This window comes from Entelurus aequoreus, linkage group LG03 (genome assembly GCF_033978785.1).
Source record: "Entelurus aequoreus isolate RoL-2023_Sb linkage group LG03, RoL_Eaeq_v1.1, whole genome shotgun sequence".
In the NCBI taxonomy this organism is placed as follows: Eukaryota; Metazoa; Chordata; class Actinopteri; order Syngnathiformes; family Syngnathidae; genus Entelurus; species Entelurus aequoreus.
This window is the reverse complement of record NC_084733.1, coordinates 51,831,871-51,856,075: the sequence shown is the minus strand read 5'-3', so window position 1 is coordinate 51,856,075 and position 24,205 is coordinate 51,831,871. Positions and strand designations below refer to the sequence as shown.

Below are 24,205 nucleotides of genomic sequence, written 5' to 3'. Positions count from 1 at the left end.
CTTGCTTGATGTACAGCTTAAGTTGTTCAACAGTCCGGGGGTCTCCGTTGTGGTATTTTAGGCTTCATAATGTGCCACACATTTTCAATGGGAGACAGGTCTGGACTACAGGCTTGCCAGTCTAGTACCCGCACTCTTTTACTATGAAGCCACGTTGATGTAACACGTGGCTTGGCATTGTCTTGCTGAAATAAGCAGGGGCGTCCATGGTAACGTTGCTTGGATGGCAAGATATGTTGCTCCAAAACCTGTATGTACCTTTCATCATTAATGGCGCCTTCACAGATGCTGGCTTTTCAACTTTGCTTCTATAACAATCCGGATGGTTCTTTTCCTCTTTGGTCCGGAAGACACAACGTCCACAGTTTCCAAAAACAATTTGAAATGTGGACTCGTCCGACCACAGAACACTTTTCCACTTTGTATCAGTCCATCTTAGATGAGCTCAGGCCCAGCGAAGCCGACGGCGTTTCTGGGTGTTGTTGATAAACGGTTTTCTCTTGCATAGGAGAGTTTTAACTTGCACTTACAGATGTAGCGACCAACTGTAGTTACTGACAGTGGGTTTCTGAAGTGTTCCTGAGCCCATGTGGTGATATCCTTTACACACTGATGTCACTTGTTGATGCAGTACAGCCTGAGGGATCGAAGGTCACGGGCTTAGCTGCTTACGTGCTGTGATTTCTCCAGATTCTCTGAACCCTTTGATGATATTACAGACCGTAGATGGTGAAATACCTAAATTCCTTGCAATAGCTGGTTGAGAAAGGTTTTTCTTAAACTGTTCAACAATTTGCTCACGCATTTGTTGACAAAGTGGTGACCCTCGCCCCATCCTTGTTTGTGAATGACTGAGCATGTCATGGAATCTACTTTTATACCCAATCATGGCACCCACCTGTTCCCAATTTGCCTGTTCACCGGTAGGATGTTCCAAATAAGTGTTTGATGAGCATTCCTCAACTTTATCAGTATTTATTGCCACCTTTCCCAACTTCTTTGTCACGTGTTGCTGGCATCAAATTCTAAAGTTAATGATTATTTGCAAAAAAAAAAATGTTTATCAGTTTGAACATCAAATATGTTGTCTTTGTAGCATATTCAACTGCATATAGGTTGACAATGATTTGTAAATCATTGTATTCTGTTTATATTTACATCTAACACAATTTCCCAACTCGTATGGAAACGGGGTTGGTTATTGAAGTCGTCGTTGCAATTTTTTTACCTACACATGGTTAAAAAAGTAACTTCAGAACCATGATAAAGATTCACCTGGTCACATTAGGTTAAGCCCTCTCAATTTGTGGGGCTGGCACAGTTCGATGCTGTGGAAGTTGTGTGTGACCTCAGGGAACTTGCCTTTTTTTTGCCGCACTAGTACATGACGAAGTATATGCAGCGCTTGACTCCACTCTGTCTAGGGGGGGGGAGACCAAGAAAGACCGGTGTGGTGTTTTTGTTCATATTAATAAGGATACAATGTTATGCAGAGGTGTACAAGGTACACCTGCACGCTCTACGATCAATTTAGAGTGTGCATAAAAAAGCTGTTTATAGCAGCATTTGTCACTGCATGTCACGTTGGTGTTATATGCACATGCCTTGATTAGATTAAAATAATACTTTAACTTACCTTATTATTGTTTTCCTCATGGCCTGAAGCAGAGGGTGAGTAGTTCCTGAGAGCTTCCACCTCGCTGTGATGTCACAGCATAGCCAAACTGCAAAACCCCACAAAAACTGCAAAACCCCACAAACGGGGGCATCTAAAATTGCTTGCAAACTCATGCCAAAATGCACGAACCTAATGATTTGATACTTTGACATTGCTTAAAGGCCTACTGAAACCCACTACTACCGACCATGCAGTCTGATAGTTTATACATCAATGATGAAATCTTAACATTGCAACACATGCCAATACGGCCGGGTTAACTTATAAAGTGCAATTTTAAATTTCCCGCGACACTTCCGGTTGAAAACGTCTAGATATGATGTATGCGCGTGACGTCACGGAGAGAACGGAAGTATTCGGACCCCATTGGATCCAATACAAAAAAGCTCTGTTTTCATCCCAAAATTCCACAGTATTCTGGACAACAGTGTTGGTGAATCTTTTGCAATTTGTTTAATGAACAAAGGAGACTGCAAAGAAGAAAGCTGTAGGTGGGATCGGTGTATTAGCGGCGGACCACAGCAACACAACCAGGAGGATTTTGAGATGGATAGCAGACGCGCTAGCCGCCGACCTCACCTTGACTTCCTCCGTCTCCGGGCCGTCGACCGCATCGGTGATCGGGTGAAGTCCTTTGTCGCTCCGTCGATCGCTGGAACGCAGGTGAGCACGGGTGTTGATGAGCAGATGATGGCTGGCCGGCGTAGGTGGAGAGCTAATGTTTTTAGCATAGCTCTGTGAGGTCCTGCTGCTAAGTTAGCTTCAATGGCGTCGTTAGCAACAGCATTGTTATGCTTCGACAGGCTGGAAAGCATTAACCGTGTATTTACATGTCCATGGTTTTAGTATTGTTGATTTTCTGTCTATCCTTCCAGTCAGGGGTTTATTTATTTTGTTTCTACCTGCATTTGAGCCCGATGCTATCACGTTAGCTCCGTAGCTAAAGTGTTTCGCCGATGTATTGTCGTGGAGATAAAAGTCACTGTGAATGTCCATTTCGCGTTCTCGACTGTCATTTTCAAGAGGATATAGTATCCGAGGTGGTTTAAAATACAAATCCGTGATCCACAATAGAAAAAGGAGAAAGTGTGGAATGCAATGAGCCCTTTTACCTAAGTTACGGTCAGAGCGAAAAAAGATACGTCCTGCACTGCACTCTAGTCCTACACTCTCACGTTCCTCATCCACGAATCTTTCATCCTCACTCAAATGAATGGGGTAATCGTCGCTTTCTCGGTCCGAATCTCTCTTGCTGCGTTGTAAACAATGGGAAAATGTGAGCAGCCCTTCCTCCTGTGACGTCACGCTACTTCCGGTATAGGCAAGGCTTTTTTTTTATCAGCGACCAAAAGTTGCGACCTTTATCGTCGTTGTTCTCTACTAAATCCTTTCAGCAAAAATATGGCAAATATTGCGAAATGATCAAGTATGACACATAGAATGGATCTGCTATCCCCGTTTAAATAAAAAAAATTCATTTCAGTAGGCCTTTAACATGTGTCCAACATTATAACACTATTTAGAAGTCAATAAATACATAAAAACGTTTGTTTTTTTGTTTTTTTTAAGGTCCCCTTTAAAAATCACCACCTGGTTTGTGTGCGATGTCTGGCATTTGTCATTTGAATTTTCAGGTTCCATTGTGTCTTGTATGATCATACTTGCCAACCCTCCCGAATTTTCCGGGAGACTCCCGAATTTCAGTGCCTCTCCCGGGACAACCTTTCTCCCGATTTCCAGCCGGACTTAAGGCACGCCCCCTCCAGGTCCGTGCGGACCTGAGTGAGGACAGCCTGTCGTCACGTCCGCTCTTTACTTCATACTTCAGAACCGACTCCCACAATTGCCGTCAGGTTGCGCAATACAACGTAAACCGTTGGCCAACCAAAAAGTTACTTTTTGGTTGGCCAACGGTTTAAAAAGTAACCTTAGTGTTCTGTGGTTACTTTTTGGTTGGCCAACAGTTTAAAAAGTAACCACAGAACACTATAGTGTTCTGTGGTTACTTTTCGGTTGGCCAACGGTTTAAAAATTGGTTGGCCAACGATTTACGTTGTATTGCGCACCCTGACTGCAAGTGTGGGAGGCGGTTCTGAAGTATGAAGTAAAGAGACGTAACTTCATCACCGCCTGGTTATTGACTCCAACCCAGAATAGTACACTGCACATACCTACGCTCTTTCAAAGGCTGTGCTACTGGCTGCAAAGCATTGCTTTTTCAAATACAACAACGAGTAGAGAGGAGTGTTATGTGTGTATATGTGTAAATAAATGAACACTGAAATTCAAGTATTTATTTTAGTTATATATATATATATATATATATATATATATATATCTAGAATTCACTGAAAGTCAAGTATTTATTTTATTTATATATATGCATGTATGTATGTGTGTGTGTATGTATATATATATATATATATATATATATATATATATATATATATATATATATATATATATATATATATATATAAGAAATACTTGAATTTAAGTGAATTCTAGCTATAAATATGCCCCGCCCCCTCAAATCTCCCGAATTTGGAGGTCTCAAGGTTGGCAAGCATGTGTATGATGTGCAAGTAAATGCATTTGCTTGCTTGCATGATTTCACATGTCGAAAGATGATTCCAATATGTTGAAAGATGATTCCAATATGTTTGCCGTTGTGTGATTGTGCATACTTTTACTGTTGCAAGGACGGGTATATGCTGAACCACAAGCACTGCAGCTGCACCTCTGCCACGTTTTTAGTACACCTATTCAATAGACAACCTGCTCTCAGGGAGCTCCTTTGCAGCTGTTCCACAATGGCATGGCTTGTAGTGACACCGTATGTTAATGTGTATGATTGTGAAGGTGTCATACATTCTCCCTTAAGGCCACTGAGTGACAGTGTATGATGCTGCTTTATTGTTAGGGTGATTGCAGATCTTTGTATCAACTAACACTTTAAATGTTTTTTTTCTTTAATGTCACTTCAAATAAAAATGCTTTCATATTTTTATAGGTGGTTTAAAATCTGACACTTGGAGTAGGGCTGAGGTTTGTAAGCTATTCCCTCAAGATGCCCAGTGAGTAGAGAAGGGATAGCATTAGAGCCATTTGATTGTAACATTTTGAGGATATGCCAGGGTACCTTTTACATCTCTGTCAAGTACGTGAGCCTTTTGGTGAGTGTAGTGTTAAAACCGAGAAAAGCAATCATTTTATGCATTTCCGAACAATATACAAATGTTTTGATCATGCCAAAAGACTTGTAATCACATGATCAAAAGATTTCAGTTTTTGGTCTCCATTTTCCCTTCTGTCTCGTGACTTTTAGGAGAACCAGGCGACACTGGCATTGTCTGAGGCGGAATGTCGCAACTTTCTGCACAGGCTTTTGCCCAATGTGGCTGTGCCCAAAGAGCAGGTAAGAGTACTTTTTAACACTTTAAATCAGCATTTATATACATTTCTCCATCTCTCCTCTGCTTTTCTTTAGAATCATCAGGAGTGGCTCTGCAGTTTTGAGCGGAATGTCACTGAAAGTTCAGCTGCACAATCTCCCCCTGCATCAGGGGACATTGAGGTAGATGCGAAACAAAAATATCAAGTATTGTTTTAAAAAAGACGAGTGCTACAAAAGCTTGTATCCTGCCAGGAACTATCTGAAAAGTTGAAAGAGGCAGAGGAAGCCCAAAGGATTCTACATGTAGACTGTGAGACATATAAGAAGGTTTTGGCAGAGACGGTAAGTTCGGAGTTTGGTGTTATTAATAAGCATGTCAACGGTGCGTGACTCAACTGCTGTTCTTGCAATATCCAAAGGAGGGCATCCTACAGCGCCTTCAGAATAGCGTAGAGCAGGAAGAGTCTAGATGGAAGGTGATGGTGGAGCTATCGCAAGTTGAGCTCAGAGAGGTGAGATAGACTTTTATCAGGAGATGCAGCTACAGTCTTCGCTGCATTTAGTTGCATTATTCTTTCTCTTCTTACTCAAGATGAGCCAGAAAGTCACAACTCTTGAGCAGGAGATCAAGCGACTAAATGATGCAGCAGAGTTGGAAAATGTCAGTCCTTTTTTCATTGTACCTCTACTCAATTCCTTGCTGATATATTGTGTTTGCATGGGTGGCGCTGCTATTGTCAATGTATGCTTCTCAATCTCTTTCAGCTGAGAAGAGAAAAGCAGCACTTAGAGTCTGAGCTGGAAAGGGCTGAGCGGGAGAGTGCCACATACGTGACTGAGGTCCGAGAGGTGAGAAAGAAAAATGTTAAGCTTCAGACCATAGCATTCATCTCCTAGATGCACAAAGATTGCGTGGCTGTTATTTGAGACTGTACAAATGCTTCGTGCCTGGAGTATTTTTGAACTGTAACTCCAACCGAACTAACTTTAGAGTCCACGTTTGGCTGTTTCACACTGAACATGATCCTGTGTGTCATTAGTGCACCAACAGCATTCTGGTGTAGGTGCCTCACCACATCACTGGCCATTCTGTTGACTGGACCCCCCAGTAAACACATTCTCTCAAACTTAAATTTCAGCTCAAAGATCTATTGACTGAATTGCAGACCAGACTTGATGGCTCTTATACAGAAGCTATCAGGCAGAATGAGGAGCTGAATTTGGTAAGCGTTACTCACCCTCTTACGGCTCCTTTTTAAATTAACACTTCTCTATCATGCTCAGGTTAGGTTCTTCTGCATAATTGTAGGTCATCATTCATACCCTCACTAGCTTCCTTACTCACTATGATGCTGCAGTGTGTCCCACAATAATATTAAGACAAGTGTGTGTGTTGTCAGTACAGTGGTACCTTAGGATACGAGGAGGGATGGGCATCAAAACCCAGTTTTAGCACCGGTGCCAACATAAACGGTAGTAACCACTTATTTCGGTGCTAAATGAATGCAGGCTCAGCCACCTTCTAACAAGGTTTTGGCAATTATATTGTCCAAGTAACATCTTGTAAGTAGTGTAGGGTCTTAACAGAAGCCCACAAAGTGTGACGCCTTTTCTAAGCTTTATTGTTGGCATTAACACGCCAATACAGTACAGAGCTAGCCAGTAACACAAATAGGACAACACAGTGACACGACTTCCTCATTATGCATCAATCACAGTAACAGTATGGCGGGTGAGATTGCATTCACAAACTACTGAAATTATAAGTATCAACAAGCAAGTCGTTTTTTGTACATTCTCTGTTCTGTATTTCTGCATTAATCATAATTTGTTATGGATTTTATTTCTTAGTTTTGAATGTATTATTTAATTTAAATAACGGAAATATTTGAATTTCTAGTGGTATTATGAGTATCCCAAGTTTTGCGGGAAACCAGATATGTCTTGGCTAATAACGGTATGCTGTGGGTTGCAAACAAAATTTGGGGTTACGAGCCTCTCATCGTTAGTTGGTGTAGCAAATACTCACAGTGAACACCACTTGTGGGGGTGGGGCGTGGTCAATATGGTATCATATAATTTGCATCACTCAGGAGTCGAGAAATTGGCACCGTAGCCGCCATATTCTTTTGAAAAGTTTGTTGTGTTGCGTTGTCGTGCGTCAGAGAAGCCCACGTAAACACTGAGCCAATGAGAATGCCCTGTACTGTGCCCATCAGGCGCAGAGGAAAGCAAACGGCCATAACAAAGGCACATCAAAAGACATTGGTATGGCGGTATTGTCTCAAATATATATATTTTTTAAATATACAGGTATTAACTATAATACCGGTATATCACCCAGTCTTATACATACATTTAAAAACAAATCTGTGTTAATGATTATATTTTCTTATATAGTTTTGCTCTATTTTTTAATTGTTGCTGCTAATTGTACGATGTATCACAGGCTGCACTTTGAGAATTTTCTGGCGACCTCGCCAATCCTTTTAGTGACTTTTTCTGCCAACTGTCACACTCGCATGACATCACACTTGCTTTGCGCTGCTGCTCCAGCTGGACTTACCCTCCTTGAAAGAGTGCCATTGTCCTCTTAATATTTGCACATTGCACAAAAATTGCTGTTTGTGGGTATATTCTAGATTATGTTAAAGTATGTCCACGTCGTAAACATGCTGCCTCCGTCCCACACAATCGCGTGCGTTTTGGTTACATCACAACGTCCTGTTTCAGCAGTGCAGTTTCAGTGATCAGTCTTTTTTGGGGTGACCAAGTCTTTGGTGTATCAGTAGTCAGTAGTGCGTAAATAATTGTCTGAATGTATCCATTTTCACCTTAAAACCCCTAATTTTTAAGGTGTGGTGGCTTTTAGTTTTCTGTGGCTAGGCACCACGATCACTTACATGTAGGGGAAACCCTGGTCTTACTCGTTAAAATTAGCTTATAGCTGGAGGTCGACATAATTTTATTTTCCAACTATTATGACAAAAGAAGTGAGCGTGAAGGAGAGCACTAAGAAAAAGCAGATGATATTCCTTGATTTAAAAGACAGAAAATATGACCAAACTTGTAGCCAACTTGGTGAAGAAGTGGTTCTGGCATAGCATTGCTAGTCTGCAGAAGGAGTTGATTACGCCAGCCAATTACGTTAAATAATATGTAAACAGTGGACATTTATTCATGAAAATATGGAGAAGCTGCAAATGGTGTGTTTGATGAAGTTAAGGTAGATGTCCATTCCAAAGTAAATGCTGTATGTTATCATTTCATTACTTCATTAAATCACTGTAGGTTATATTGTTTTTGCATAGTCAAAAACTGCGCATGCTTGTGGAGGTGTTTTGCACACTTCTACACCTTGCTTTTTTGGCAGTGGTAATGCACCTTTCCAGGGCTTGTGGAGATGCGCTGCATGTTTGGAGCTCTGCTCCTGTGGTAATAACTTGGCCTTTGGTGACCGCTTGTATTTGAATACCGAGTCGATGCATAAGAAAGGAAAACGTCCTGTCTTTTACATTTAATGCCTATCATTGGGAATTTGGATCGGAGCTGAACGGTCCGTACCAAAAAATGTGAATACCAATACATTTACAGTTGCCTAGGAGGGCCCAAATACTCGCTAAATATTGCAATAAAGTCGCTAAGTTGGCAGCACCGATACCTCCTGCTTATTCTCTGGCATGCAAGGTGTGTTACTATGCGTACTTCCATCTAGGTAGTGCCAAATCTGTTGGTGGTGGTCAAAATGTATTTGTTGCGGGCCCACACAAATAAGTGAATGTATGGGAACACTGAGCTGAGTATAGGGTCAGTGTCGCGGTTTCTATTTAGGAGCTATAAATGAGGGACAAGCGGTAGAAAATGGATGGAAATATGACAAATGAGAGGCTATTAATGGTGACTCACCTTTATTCACATTTACATTATTAACATAGCTAGCACAGCAGCTGTAGTATATCATCATGTAGTGGTGTTCTCTAATAAATAGCTTAGTAAGTCAACTTTTGTTCCTTTCGCAGTTTAACCAAGTCATTTTACTTAATAGTTTAGGTTTCACACTATCATTCTATCCTTGACTCTTTTTGTCTTGCCACCTCTGTTTTACCTTTGTCTGGAAATGTATGTAATATTTAAGAAGTGTTGATCTTGTTAGTCAAACAACCAGTTTAAAAAGTACAGAGAGCTGATAGTTGGCACATGAGTCCATAAAACCAGTTTCAACTTTAGTTTCAGTAGAGCTTGTTTGTGAATGCTATAATCATACTGTGTTCTTGTTGTGGAGACAGCGCTTTTGCGTTTAACGGTTATCGTGTTTGAAAGCTGTCAACATCATTGTTAGTGCAGCTGATGAGACATGTGCAACATGGTAATAATGTCACACCAACAGAACCATTGTTGTTTCTCTCGAGAATTATTTTTCGAAATACTGTAATTCAAGCTCTTCTCATGCTCAGATGTGGTGTAGGGACATTTTCATCATACAATATTGAATGACTTTGTTTTTGTCTTGCAGCTGAAGACCCAGCTAACCAAGACCTTGTCCAAGCTCGAGGCCGAAGAGAATGAGAGGCAACAGGTTGCTGGTGATCTTTATAAGGTAATATTGTATTTCAAAAGGCTAATATAATTTTAGTGGAGGTTGAACTTTTCGCATCTTTTTGACACTTTTTTGGTTAAAATGTATTGTTTTGTATCCCAGGCACAGCAATCTCTGGACCTGATCCATGGGGAGCTCTCGAAGGTGATGGACCATGCTGATGACATTATAGAGAACAGCAGTCTGTCATCACAAAAAGTATGTGTAGATATTATGAATTATTTTTATTACAGCATTAATATTATTATATTTTCTTTTAGCAGTGCCCTCACTTTAGAATTCCAATTTAATCAGAAATTTCAATGTGCATATTTTTCCGCAAAAAGATTTAATGGAGCATCATGATCAGAAAAGTGATGTTGTAATGAAGCTCCTCAAATTATCCCATCAAATTTCTGTCATTTCTGTATTGCGCTCACATCCACTAAGGGGCACATATCCGTGACAAAGATCATTTTTGTTCAAATTTCAAAAAAATAAATATTCCCCTAGCAAATAATAGAAATAGTCAGGGTCAAACTGTTACTATCATAAAACCTTTTATGACCAGTACAATATATTTTAAGTAGCATTGTATCATGATTACGCTAGAGTACACAAGTCCTAATAAAAAATTATAATACAACTTTGAAGTAGTGAGGTGTAACTTTGTTAGATGAATAACCATCACCCATGTTACATTTTTACTTTTGTGAAATAATAATAATCTCTGTTGGTAAAACATTAAAACAAATTTGAAAACGACGAAGGATGTGGCATCATGCTTGATCGTGTTCCTTTTGTAAAAACAGTTGCATAATAGCCAAAAGAAACTAAACTTACTGACTTAATATGATGCTAAATTTATGTGACTCTGGAAGCCTAGATTTTCCAACATATTTCGGCCTGAATAATGTTTTTGCGTCCAGGCGCCAGCTTGCGTTACACCAGTTTACTCCTCCCCCTTTAAAGCTTCCTGTGTGGCTTGACGCACACCCCAAAAAAACTCTAACCTCACGTGTGACTATGAATGTCTATCGACATTTTTTCAATTCTGATCTGATCTCGATACCAGTATTGACTGATACAGATGCTGTTCAGTTTGCTTTAATATTATCATCATCATCATTATTCATTTCAATTAGGCTTTAAACGCTCTTTACAGACAAGTGTACTTATGAACTTATACCTGGATATCGCAATAGGCAACTATAGTTAAGTAGGAAGTCTGGTTGGTTAGATTTAACGGTGCCCAAAATAACTGGCTGCAAACTTTGGAATGGATTCCTGAGACACAATGAAACACGAAGGCGAGCAGAGCCGGCATAACTTGTGGAGTCATTGGAACAGACAACATTGAATGTATGGGAAATAGTATGTTGCATCTGGATTTTACGATTCGTACTATTACGCTGATATCTGCCCCCGATACTGGATTGGATAAGCCCCATCCCTAGTCATGACGACACAGACTGTGAAGGCTGTGATTGGTCCGCTTTTGGTTCATTATTTCCTGTGGTTTTTTTTAGTCGTTCAAAGGGCGTACAGCTTCCCTTCAAGTGGGGCTAGGCGCCCAACTGGATCATCAAACTTTTTCTGACGTTCTAAAGTATTTGAAATGCTCTTTAAGATCAATACTTGTCATGATCTTCACCAGGATTGTATATTCCCTCTGCTCCTCTCTTGTGGCATGTATAGCCATCTTTACCATCGTTTCTTTATTTCACTGCTTTGCAAAGCCAGCAGGTAGAGCAGTTTCTCTTCTTTGTCGACAGTGTAGGAAGCCATGCCAGAAAAATGTTAAACGAGGATTGTAAAAAATATTGTTTTATGGAAATGTCACTGAAAACTACAATTGGGACGGTAGTTACTATCTATGCTCAGTTGAAATTGTTATTTGTTAATTTGCTGTATCTATTTACTGGTTGTTATGAATTGTTACACAATGGAACTTCGAGTCACAAACTTAACTGGTTCTTGAACATGGTTCGTAAATTGAAAAGTTTGTATAGTGAAGCAAAGTTCCCCATAAGAAACAATGTAAATATTAATATTGGGTTCCAGTCTCGACAGAAAGTTGAGGTTTGTACACTTCGAACACAATATAATAAAGTGTTAAACAGTATTGTATAGCAAACAAACATAAGGGGTGATAGATCAACTTTCTATTTCAAAACAAGCAGTACTGTGCTGTATCCGCTGCTCAGCCATCACACGTACGTACGTACGCGCGCGCGCGCACACTCACACACACAAGCCACTACGGTGCCCTTCCATACGATCCGAAATCCTTAACTTTGACAACCACATTGCTACAATAATAAAAAAAAAAAAATTAAAGTGTTATTCACCCACATTGACATGGAGCTGAATGAAAAGAGCAAACACACAATGGGAGATAGAAAGGCTGAATGGCCGAAGCATTCTTACACAGAGACATGCTACGCACACAGAGGCATTCTTAGGCTGATCCAAAAGTTTGTAAATCAAAAAGTTTGCAAATAGAGGGCTTGATGACTGAGGTTCGATTGTGTATATACAGGTAAAAGCCAGTAAATTAGAATATTTTGAAAAACTTGATTTATTTCAGTAATTGCATTCAAAAGGTGTAACTTGTACATTATATTTATTCATTGCACACAGACTGATGCATTCAAATGTTTATTTCATTTAATTTTGATGATTTGAAGTGGCAACAAATGAAAATCCAAAATTCCGTGTGTCACAAAATTAGAATATTACTTAAGGCTAATAAAAAAAAGGGATTTTTAGAAATGTTGGCCAACTGAAAAGTATGAAAATGAAAAATATGAGCATGTACAATACTCAATACTTGGTTGGAGCTCCTTTTGCCTCAATTACTGCGTTAATGCGGCGTGGCATGGAGTCGATGAGTTTCTGGCACTGCTCAGGTGTTATGAGAGCCCAGGTTGCTCTGATAGTGGCCTTCAACTCTTCTGCGTTTTTGGGTCTGGCATTCTGCATCTTCCTTTTCACAATACCCCAAAGATTTTCTATGGGGCTAAGGTCAGGGGAGTTGGCGGGCCAATTTAGAACAGAAATACCATGGTCCGTAAACCAGGCACGGGTAGATTTTGCGCTGTGTGCAGGCGCCAAGTCCTGTTGGAACTTGAAATCTCCATCTCCATAGAGCAGGTCAGCAGCAGGAAGCATGAAGTGCTCTAAAACTTGCTGGTAGACGGCTGCGTTGACCCTGGATCTCAGGAAACAGAGTGGACCGACACCAGCAGATGACATGGCACCCCAAACCATCACTGATGGTGGAAACGAAAGCAAATTTTGCATTTCCTTTGGAAATCGAGGTCCCAGAGTCTGGAGGAAGACAGGAGAGGCACAGGATCCACGTTGCCTGAAGTCTAGTGTAAAGTTTCCACCATCAGTGATGGTTTGGGGTGCCATGTCATCTGCTGGTGTCGGTCCACTCTGTTTCCTGAGATCCAGGGTCAACGCAGCCGTCTACCAGCAAGTTTTAGAGCACTTCATGCTTCCTGCTGCTGACCTGCTCTATGGAGATGGAGATTTCAAGTTCCAACAGGACTTGGCGCCTGCACACAGCGCAAAATCTACCCGTGCCTGGTTTACGGACCATGGTATTTCTGTTCTAAATTGGCCCGCCAACTCCCCTGACCTTAGCCCCATAGAAAATCTTTGGGGTATTGTGAAAAGGAAGATGCAGAATGCCAGACCCAAAAACGCAGAAGAGTTGAAGGCCACTATCAGAGCAACCTGGGCTCTCATAACACCTGAGCAGTGCCAGAAACTCATCGACTCCATGCCACGCCGCATTAACGCAGTAATTGAGGCAAAAGGAGCTCCAACCAAGTATTGAGTATTGTACATGCTCATATTTTTCATTTTCATACTTTTCAGTTGGCCAACATTTCTAAAAATCCCTTTCTTTGTATTAACCTTAAGTAATATTCTAATTTTGTGACACACGGAATTTTGGATTTTCATTTGTTGCCACTTCAAATCATCAAAATTAAATGAAATAAACATTTGAATGCATCAGTCTGTGTGCAATGAATAAATATAATGTACAAGTTACACCTTTTGAATGCAATTACTGAAATAAATCAAGTTTTTCAAAATATTCTAATTTACAGGCTTTTACCTGTATATATATTATAGGACTCGCTTAGTTTCTTTGTTTGACACATTTACATGCAATGAAGTCTAAAACAGTCATTTTGGGTTGACTAGGAAAACATAGACAGAAAGGAGAAGATGACTGCAGGACTTAACCAGACAGTCCGTGAAGTGCAGCAGCTGCTACGAAGTGTCAGCCAACAGCTCACCAAGGAAGCGGTAAGACCTCTTCTCCTGCCTTTTATTGTTTAACCTGCCACTTAAATATTTGGATTGTGCTGATTTCCATTTCTCCCATTTGTCTGTCATCCAGGAGGCTGACAGAGACCTGTCAAAGGTATAGCGAGCAGAGGAGAGATGCTCTCGCAGCCATCCTGACTGCACTGCAAGGACATCACAACCACCATCACAGCACACAATGACGACGTCAAACAACGGAACAGGCTGAGATTTACTGTTTATACCAAACACTCCAAACACTCCCACCACATTCCTCTTCAGCAGCAGCATTGCAAGTTTTTTTCTGATCTTATTAACTGCATCCAGCATAATCTGTTCAATCTGTGTGGCAACCATTCTTCATGTATTTCAGTGATATCCTTCTCGATACTGCGGTTGTTTACTTGTCACAACAGGGCAGTGATTAAAAAAAACAACTAAGTAGTTTTTTTGTCTTTATATCTTAAATTAAAGAGTATGTATTGTTTTAATGTATCTGCTGAGTTATGTCACGTTGATCTATTAGCCTCCCCACCACTTCTAAATACATAAATGCACCTCTTTTCCATAATTTAGTCACTACAATGTACTGCAATTCCTAAAGAGAAGGGAGGCTGTCAGGTCAACCGTGTAGAGGTTTTAATTCTACTGTAACAACTTAAAGAAAATGTGTCCCATATCATCGGTGATCAACACTTGCTATATTGTTGCTGAGTTCCTTAACACTGAAGTTTGTTCTTTTTGTAACAGGTGGTGTTAATAAAAGGGATGCTTGATGAATCTGCCCATTGTTGTTGCTCTTCTTTCTCTCTGCCTATGCCACAAGAGGGCATCACACGCCTTTAACAAGTTCAATCAATCAAATCAATCAATCAATTCCTTTATTGTCATTGTCATAATAACACTTAAGTCATACATGTCAACGAGATTTTGTTTGAGCTTTGTCCAGTTCAAGTTCAACAGGACAATAGTATTTGTCTTCTAGTTATGTACTGCAGATCACTTCTGAATACATAACAATAATTGTTTGTTAAGTCAGCTTTTATAACAAGTTGACAGAGCAGTGCTCCCCCTCCCCCTCGACATTGTGCGGGAAAATGTCAAAACCATACTTTTCTTCTCAGCACACTGAAAGGGTGTCGAGTAAACAAGCCAAAGTCTGCAGCGGACAATTGGAGTAAATGCTGTAAGCTGTGCGTGTATTGTGGACGTCGGGACAATGCTGCTCCCTTAAGTGTATACAGTATGTCCCATTTTTTCTTTGGAATGTTTTAATTTTGTTTCACCCCTTCCAGGTCTATTTTTGTTCAGAATCGAACCACTGTTGGTGTTCCAACAACAGTACTGTTGTGTTAGGGTGGAGAGTGTTGTACTGGGATCAGGGTGTAAGCAACATGGGATCAGCACATTCTTCACATTCTCACACAGTGTCACGCTGCAGTCAGCTGATTGTAGCCCTGTCTTTTGCCTTCATGGAAAACTCTAGAAGGAGAAGGAACTGGATGTTACGTTATGAATGTCACATTGTTGCCTAATAGGTGTGTCACTGTGAGGTCATTCAAGCTTACCAAATTACAATGGGACAATTCCTCCTTCAGTACTGCTAGACTTCGCTGGCTTTCTTTGTCACACGCTTACTGATACTTACTGGTAGTCTCATGTCATCAGTGTTCACCCTCAATTACGCAATGTAGCTGGTTGCACTATAGGCCCTCTGGCTCAAACATTTGGCTCCTCCTCCTGCCTTCACAGATCTGCAGTCACATACAGCCAGTGCACATTCAGCAAAGCAAGTCCCCTCCCTGCATCTGCTCTCCATCAGTGTGGTATGTGCGGGAGCTTTGATCAACACACACGTGGGAGGGCAAGTAGGCAGACAGAAAAGACTGTCGTGGTCTCTTTCACAGACAATGGCAAGTAGAAAATGGGGACAAAAGAGCTGTAAATGATGATCATTGGCAGCCCCCTTAAGGCCTAAATCATTGTACAAGATGCCGAGGCTGCCTTTTTGATAACGTTAATGGACAACTACTGTATCTAACAAGGAAAATGGAAAAGCATGAGCAAGGGGCCATCTGGTTTTTGTAATTGAACACCTTTTCAAAGAGGAGGCAATAATTGTTGGAAGGCTGTGGGTGTAAAGGAGCAATGGCACCTCCAGCCATGCAAGCTCTTGTGAAAACAAGGGGCATGGGCCATAAAGTGCAGACAAGCCTTCCAAAGTTTTAATGGGGTTCATTCATCAGACAGGCGTGACAAGTAGTCATGTGGAATGTTACAAGGGGCACCACTAAAGTATCTCACTTTCTCAAAGTAGCAGTGTTATGTGTTCATCAAATCCATAAGGTTTAAAGAATGTTGCCTCAAAAGTCTTTTTAAAAAAAAAAATAAAATAAAAAAAACCTCGTCTCCAAGGGGCAAGAAAAGGCAGAAGCAAGTAGACAATGTAAATAATGCCATTGTAACCAAGACCAGAACACAGTCATCACAGAATTTGGACAAAAATGTGTTTCAAAATGTTACCATATTTCTATTTTTTAATAGGGAAATACAATAATAAATAATGTGTAATAAGTGATTAAAGAAACAAAGACAGCCTGTGTAACTGAAAGTATGAGTATCAAAATGTCGAGGAGTGTCCAAAGTGTGGCCCACGGGCCATTGTCATTTATGTGCATAAACAGCACAAATAAGGAAAAAAGCACAAGTGAAAGATAAGAGGAATAGATTAATAGAACTGACAATATGGCTCCCTGCATACCTTGTGTTTTTTGTATAAAGCATTCAGTATACACTGTGTACACATTTAAATAAGTGTGTGTGTGGTATACACTTATATACACACACATGTGTATACATATATCATCTGGACAAATTTGTTATTGTATTAAAATTCATATTTTGAGGTAAATCTACCCCTTTTTTCACATGTGGGGCCAAGGGTCGAAAAAACATGTATTTGACACTGAAATGTTTATTTAACTGCTTATACAGAAATATGCTCATTATGTCCTTTCAAAAAGCACCAGATTGTACTCATTGTTTACATAACATAAACCGAGAGTCGCCTATCAAGTGAGGGGTGGTACAGGGCTACATGTAAGGTTTATATTCAAATATATGGTGTAATATTTTTATATAAGTGTTAACTGTGTGGTATAAAACCTTAATATGGCACACAAATACAATACGTGCCGTACTTTGGTCGAAACCACCTCTTTTAAAAATAGTCTGCAAGCGGTTCCCCCCTGTCCAAGTGAAGAACAAGCCAATGGTACATTCCGGCCGTGCTCCTGGCTGTTTTTGTATCCGCTTCAGAGCACGTTCAACCGCCAACTAAGTTACGTTTTTGCCATGTCACAGAAAACAAGCAAAGAGGTTACGTATGTTTGATGAAGAACGGATACTCGCTAGCGTCTTAAGACAGTTCGTGGGACAAACGATATGAACTAAGAGCGTGTTGGGGGGGGTTTATTCGAAGGCGGTGTGTGGCTATATTTGTGCTGCTGGTGCTTTTGGGTCCGTGAACGCCGCACTGTGAAGCTACAAGCCTCATGTTTTCGTCCAGCCAAGAGGAGCACTGCGCCCCTTCCAAAGACCCTGTTCAATACGGCGAGCTGGTCGTGTTGGGGTGAGTTTTAATTCTTCTGTTTCATCAACACTACGTAGGTATTGTTTAACTCCACTGGCAGCGCGATGCTAAACGCTATATAGACGGAGGAAGTTTCCCAAACAGTGCTATTGCGTAGCTAACTTATCTCGCAACTTTTCTAATAATATAAATTTTTCTCAAAGTAAACATGACGTGTAATTGTGGGGATTATGTGTTTATGATGTCACGCGATCACGCTACTCGTGGAATGGGACACGTGCACACTTACAGGTACTGCGTACCTTTGAGGTTCTGTTCTTGCTCCATACGCCACTGGTGGCGTGGAATGGAATCGGGGCGAAACATGCTGATGACATGGAGATGGACTGGAGTTTATTCCACCAAAACGACTTTAGTTATGCCTCGCTTCCCACCTCAAAAGTAGGATGCATGGGGTTTTAGGAATTCGGAAGTGGATGGAGGTGACCCCCTCCCCAACTCCTGTGGTCCTTCCCCTTTTCTTGCATGGTAACTTCTCTACAACACACATCAGAACATAAAGATAAGCACTGTTGTATTTCAAAGGTGCAGTCACACTCATTCTTGGTGCTGTTTATACGCACTAAGGGTGTTTGCACTGCTCGCACACTTTGGTCAAGTGTGAACATAGTCCTTACCAAACCTGAGTGAAAAGGGGGTCTGAAACCTGAAAAGTTACAGGCACCAACTGAATCCTGTCAGTACTACCGGTTACCGATTCACGTAATATCAAACGGTACCATGTTTGGATACCTTTTTTGTTGCACTTGACATGTCACGTCCAGTTGCAGAATCGGGACCGGCTTAAACACTTGACGGCAAACAAGCAAGTCATGCACTCAGAGCAGACTCAGTCGGATTGCCTCTACGTAATGTTACATGTTTTTCATGCCGACAAAGCAAGAAGGCGGTGTTCAAAGTACAGCAAGTATCCACTTTTCAAAATGTGCTAGCTCAATGCTAATTCACATTGGATTTGCCATATATAGCTGGGACATACTACCGATTAGCATTAGCAATTTAAACTCTTCTAAATTTGATAATAAAAAATAGAGATTGACCGATACAGATTTTTCAGGGCCAATACCGATTATTAGCATTCAAGGAGGCTGGTAACCAATATTTGCAGCCCATATTCATTTGCAGTAAGTTATTTAATAAACATGAATAGGATGTGTCAGTAAACAGCTTGACAAGGATTTAAGTAGTTTTTTGACATTATTTTTGAGGACCAAACAACGGGGGATTTAACAAACACCATCATTACGAGTGTCTAATTCTGCGGGTCAGAAGAGCATCAACGTTTGCATTTCAAAATATGGGAAATCTCCTTCGTAAAATTGGTAAAAATATGGGATTTCCCGACATCACTATAACTCGCCATCTACTCAATTTCATACAATTTTATAGCAGTTTGTACATGTAATATATTGTAAGGTTTCCTCGTGAAGAACCCTTAAATATTGCAAACTTTTCTGGGTGTCTTCATGTAGCTCAGCGATTCTCAAACTAATGGTACACGGGTTCCATCTAGTAGTACGCCAAAGAATCTCTTAATATTTAAATACAGTGTTACTGTTCAGAATGTTACAATGGCAAACAATATTAAATATACTTGTGAAATAAAACTTCTGCCATGTTTTTAATGAAAAATTAGGCCTACTAAGCTACTGTATTTTTAATGTTAGTCATTATAGTGATACATGGAGAGGCAGGTTTTTTCTAACGTTTTACTTTGTAAAAAAGTTTGAGAAGCAATGACGTAGGTTATAGATGAGACATTTTTCAAGCAGGCTCACAAAATTTTGTTCCAGAAAGTATAAGAATGATGCCTCCTCTTTATATATTAAGTGTATTTGTCAATATGTAAGCGATGCAGTGGAAAAAAAGCAACTCTTCACATGGAGGGCAAACAGTGTTTGAGCAGTACTTGTAACCATCTACTTCACTAATTAAAAAAAAATCTAAATACTGGTATCATATGTGTTGTATATATTATATATTCTGTTGCAGTTGTAAAAAAAAAGTGATACTGATAAAAAGAGACCGATAAGATGCACATTACAATCAGCTGTGGTGTAACAGACACAATACTTAACAGTTTAAAAGACTTTGTGTGCCTAAAAAAAAGGAAAGAATGTAGGCCAAGACTACTTCCTGGCTATGGGGGGTACAAAATATTATAATAGTGATAATTTAACTAAATAATTGTTTTAACACTAGAAGTCCCAGCATTTTTCTGTCTACCTAGAAGACCCAGAGAGGGGTCATTTGGCCCGACGCTTTTCCCGAATACACTAATCACTCATTTTGTTATGGTAATGAGGCTGTTAGGGGCAGTTTGTCTAGGTAGACAGAAAAATTATACATGTGGGAAATGCCGAAAGGAGCAATGGCAGTGCCAGGATTGTGAGTGACTGCTCAAATGTATGTCAGTCACGTTTACATGGACATGGTTTTTCATTCTTTGTAAATATGCTTTTTTCTTTGTAAATTTTTTTTTTTAAACTATTTTTGGCACACAAAAATAACAATTGCTTCTGCAACAACCCTCCACACCAAAACTGGGAAAACAGTTGCTTTTTCATTCTTTGTAAATATGTTTTGTTTTGTATTTTTTTTAACAATAAATGTCAGAGTGTTGATCCCTTCATTCTGTTGATCCTTGCAAAAACACACACAACCTACCTCAGAACTAAAGCTTGAGCTGTAAGGTCCCCTCCCCCACACAGGCTCAAGTGGCCCCCTGCCGTGTGCCACTAACAGCCACATTTTCATAACAAAAGGAGTGTCCACAGGGGGGACTAGGGGTCAAATGACCCTCTTGTGTGTTTTCTAGGTAAAAATGTCAATTGACCCTTCTCTGGGACTTCGCGTGTTAACAGGCACCTATTTTACGCAGTCGCCTGCCTGTGTTTTTTGAAAAACATTTTTGTTCTAGTAATATAAAGTATGTTGTACTTTTCGTTTATTTAATTGAACATTTTTCAGTATAGTCACAATCTTTTTTATCTTTTGTGATTTGGTTTAGAAAAGTCCCACAGATCAACTGCCATATTGTGATTCATGTGGTTAAAGTTGAGTACCAAGTATGGTTTGTTGACCAATAAAGGGCTACACATCTGTTTGTTTGCTGTAACCTTAAGGTTTCTGGGTTACCTGTTTAGCACACTCATTGTTTATGTTCTTTGTTTGTTTGTTTTTTTTGTTTTGCTTAGTTGTTGTTTTTTTTGTTGTTGGTTTTTTGTTTGTTTGTTTTTTGTTTGCTCCATGCTTTTTTAACCTGTAAAGCACTTTGGTGCAATCTAAACAGTTGTTGAAAATGTGCTATATAAATAAAGTTGACTTGACTTGACTTGACTTGACGTGCAGTACTTTTCCGGTCAGAACAATTCTCAATACAAAGTCTCAAACGGTAGAAATTATGACTACATATAAAGGCTATACTATTCTGTTTTGTCAATTAACCATATATTTATCGCTTTAAATTGTATTGTTTGGTGCACACAACAGACAAAGAGGTTGATGAAGACTTGCTCAAAGAGGCTAGCGTACACTTTTTGCATTATTACAGGCCTCTCAGGCTAAAATGGCTACTGAAGCACAGGTTAGGGACACAAATAATTGAATTGCCAGACCACTGATCCTGACTAAACTTGCCCAATTCATTCTGCTTGCAAAAATGTTATATAACGGTTTTTACCACATTTAATCTGTTTGGATATGCCTCATTCACAGCTATGAGTACAAACTTTGTACTGTGTTTATCTAAACATATTGTGGATCCCTCCCCTGTTCCTTCTGTATTTGTGCAGTAGTTAAATTATGTAAGCAAACAAGTTATTTTTATAAGGCATGGAGGGCATCTGAAGATGGTAAAAATGTGTTGTATCATCACCGAGTACCCTGACCAATAATATGTCTTTGGTCTTGTATGATATCAAGTTTATGAATGGTGTAATATGAAGTTATGACAGAGATGTTTTGTATCTCGTTCCACCTCCCACACACCTCGGTCGGAAGCTGAGTAAGTAGGACAAAAAGTGCTACCCCCGGAGGACCGTCTGGCATATTTGAAGTTGATACTTTTTCATCTTTTCTGTGACACAAAGACGCACGTTTGGCGGCTGTATAATCACAACATGTGACGACACCTTCCATCCCATTGATAGCAAAACTGGAGGCAGACAAGCGACCTGACAACGTGGAACAAAGGTTGTTTGAGCAGCAGCTCCCTCGGTGATTTGTCTCCATGACGGCGATGACTAGTTCGCTTGCCAGTCTCTTGACTGCACCGACTCAACCGGTGCTGGTCGGCGAGGGGGGCCGGCTGTGTGGGCATCCTGGAAATGAAAGGATGGATTGATCAGGGCTCAGCTTCCTCTGTCCATTGTGGCAGGGAGACTGGGCCTATTGATTGAGCTTTGTGCGTCTCTCCCATTAAGAGCTACTCTGTCAAGGAAGTGTACAAATCAACTTGGGGACATCTCTGGCGCTGATTGTGGAGATGCCCTTTTGGAGCTGGTGTCTTTTTTTACTTTTTATCGGGACTGCAGTAATGTTAAGACTGTAATTGACCTAATACTGCAACTCTTGTGCAAGCTCATCTCAATCATATGGATTCTCCACGCCTTGGCAGCTTGAGTCAGTTGACTCATTTAACTCACTGTGCCCTTAGGCTGACTCATCTAGCAATGTCCTGTCAGAGATTTGTTTCTCTAGTTTAGATTGAGCTGCCTTAGATGCAAATGAGGCTCTGGCCTCCTGTGTACATCATTTGACCTTAAGTGCCACCTTTGTTTACCCTTCCAGATGGATAACGGTTGTAACTACACAGCACATCTCACTGCCTGGATGCAACATCCCTCCATGTTAGCATAAGGGGTTGTTTACACAAGACGAGAAACACTGTTGTGTGGGACGATTGTTGACAAGTTTTGGTTTGAAAAAGGGTATCAAAGTGGGTGTTTTTCTAAACTAAAGTGTTACTGTTTCCATCTAATCTAGGGATTCACTATGACATTCACTTAAGTAATTGATCCTGAAATTATGTAAAGTGTGTGGAATTGGTTATAGCCAGAAGATGCACTTTCTTAAATCAGACCATGACCTCATTTTTTTCGAGTCTACGTTGAGCTACATCTATGCAGACCTCATTTCCTGGCAGCAATTTTCTGCCTAATATGACACTAGCATCAAAACAGGAGCTTATATTGTTCAATCAACATATCGACCATTATTCCCCATAATCGATCAATGATATTTAGTCAAATGCACATGCTTAGTCTAAACACTTAAATGGTAGCCTGTAATAACAGAGTGGTTTTATGTGCTCAGTCTGGAATGTGACAGGAGGTATGTGACGGTGAAAACATGAATGGCAGAAATCAATGCTATACAACAAGTGCTTTTCAAAGTTTTTCAACAATTAGCAGCATTCACATCCAGAATATGACAATCAAAAACGTGAACTATTCCTTTACAAAATGATGTTACCAACTACTGGGTATTAGTTTTTATTCATATTAATGTTTTTTCAAATGAAAAACAGTGCTTTTGAATAAGTCGTTGTCTTGTAAACATACAACCTAGATGGTGGAAGCCTGCATGGGTGATATAGCAAAGGCTCTAATCACCGCTGCTATGAATTGTAAGGTAAAATCTGTTTGGTGCCAGAAGTTATAAAAAAAAGAAAACAATCATCACTGCAGCACAACATTGCAAAAGCATGTCACTTAACAATGATAGAATAGTGCCTTAGTGAAAATATGTGTTATTTAATGTTAGATATTGGGAGCTAAATAATAGTGCAGAATAAATTGCACGCTATAAGGGCAGCAAACAAACATGGGTACAGCAAAGTGGACTGTGTAGCATAGTGGGGGGGGGGGGGGGCGTGTCTAATCATGGCGGAGCCAGAAGTCGAGTTTGTTAACATGGAGATATTTTCACTATTTTTCTTTCGTTAAGCACAAAGAAAATAACATTTTAGTTAAATGTAAATTGTGCTTTGGATCAAAGATCCCATCTACTGCCCAAAACAGCAATTCAAATCTGCTGAAAAGCTACATAAGCAACATGCTTCGACGTAGCTAGTAAAGAGAGACGGAGACTCCAATGCCACTTTACCTCCAACACCACCACTTAAGGATTAACTCTGCCTCTGCTCATCATTCAGCACTGAAGGTACACACTCTGTCAATCAATGTTCCCTCTAATTGTTCATGTGTGCGAGCAAAGGCAAAAACTCCCTGAGCATTCAGTGGAGCCCATGTGAGCAACATCAGACGTGCACACTGTGGCTACACCAGCAGCACACCTGTCCCAAACCTGACTAAATAACAAGTTCAATCTTCATCCATCCATCCATTTTCTACCGCTTGTCCCTTTCGGGGTCACTGGAGCCTATCTCAGCTGCATTCGGGCGGAAGGCGGGGTACACCCTGGACAAGTCCCCACCTCATCGCAGAGCCAACACAGATAGACAGACAACATTCTCTTATTATTATAATCAAATGACAGCAGTCATTTCCATTTCTAATATAAGTGTTTAGGCCCACTTACAATGACAACAAATATTTTTCATGAACTGTG

At 40.3% G+C, this 24,205-nt stretch overlaps 2 protein-coding genes and 1 long non-coding RNA gene across 7 annotated transcripts in view; 2 read left to right on the top strand and 1 right to left on the bottom strand.

Moving 5' to 3' along the window:
• Window positions 1–14,475, top strand: part of ktn1 (kinectin 1) — a 41,607-nt gene extending 27,132 nt beyond the window's left edge. For 3 of the 5 annotated variants that reach the window (XM_062042127.1, XM_062042128.1, XM_062042130.1), the window contains 11 exons: window positions 5,007–5,096; window positions 5,169–5,255; window positions 5,328–5,417; window positions 5,495–5,587; window positions 5,668–5,736; window positions 5,841–5,924; window positions 6,215–6,298; window positions 9,589–9,672; window positions 9,775–9,870; window positions 13,876–13,980; window positions 14,075–14,475. In XM_062042127.1, the coding sequence (XP_061898111.1) occupies window positions 5,007–5,096; window positions 5,169–5,255; window positions 5,328–5,417; window positions 5,495–5,587; window positions 5,668–5,736; window positions 5,841–5,924; window positions 6,215–6,298; window positions 9,589–9,672; window positions 9,775–9,870; window positions 13,876–13,980; window positions 14,075–14,104 (912 nt within the window). In that variant the 3' untranslated portion in view covers window positions 14,105–14,475. The remainder of the gene's footprint in view (window positions 1–5,006; window positions 5,097–5,168; window positions 5,256–5,327; window positions 5,418–5,494; window positions 5,588–5,667; window positions 5,737–5,840; window positions 5,925–6,214; window positions 6,299–9,588; window positions 9,673–9,774; window positions 9,871–13,875; window positions 13,981–14,074) is intronic. The other 2 variants (XM_062042131.1, XM_062042129.1) reach the window with 1 other exon arrangement.
• A 651-nt stretch (window positions 14,476–15,126) lies between these two features.
• On the bottom strand, window positions 15,127–18,100 carry LOC133646594 (uncharacterized). The gene is made up of 3 exons (XR_009825320.1): window positions 17,875–18,100; window positions 15,549–15,734; window positions 15,127–15,462 (listed from the first exon to the last, which is right to left on the bottom strand). It is a non-coding gene; the product is annotated as an uncharacterized LOC133646594 (long non-coding RNA).
• The window catches only part of LOC133646592 (E3 ubiquitin-protein ligase pellino homolog 2), a 32,604-nt gene continuing 25,644 nt past the window's right edge, over window positions 17,246–24,205 (top strand). Inside the window, exon 1 of the mRNA XM_062042119.1 lies at window positions 17,246–17,611. Coding sequence (XP_061898103.1) covers window positions 17,535–17,611 — 77 coding nt within the window. The 5' untranslated portion in view covers window positions 17,246–17,534. The remainder of the gene's footprint in view (window positions 17,612–24,205) is intronic.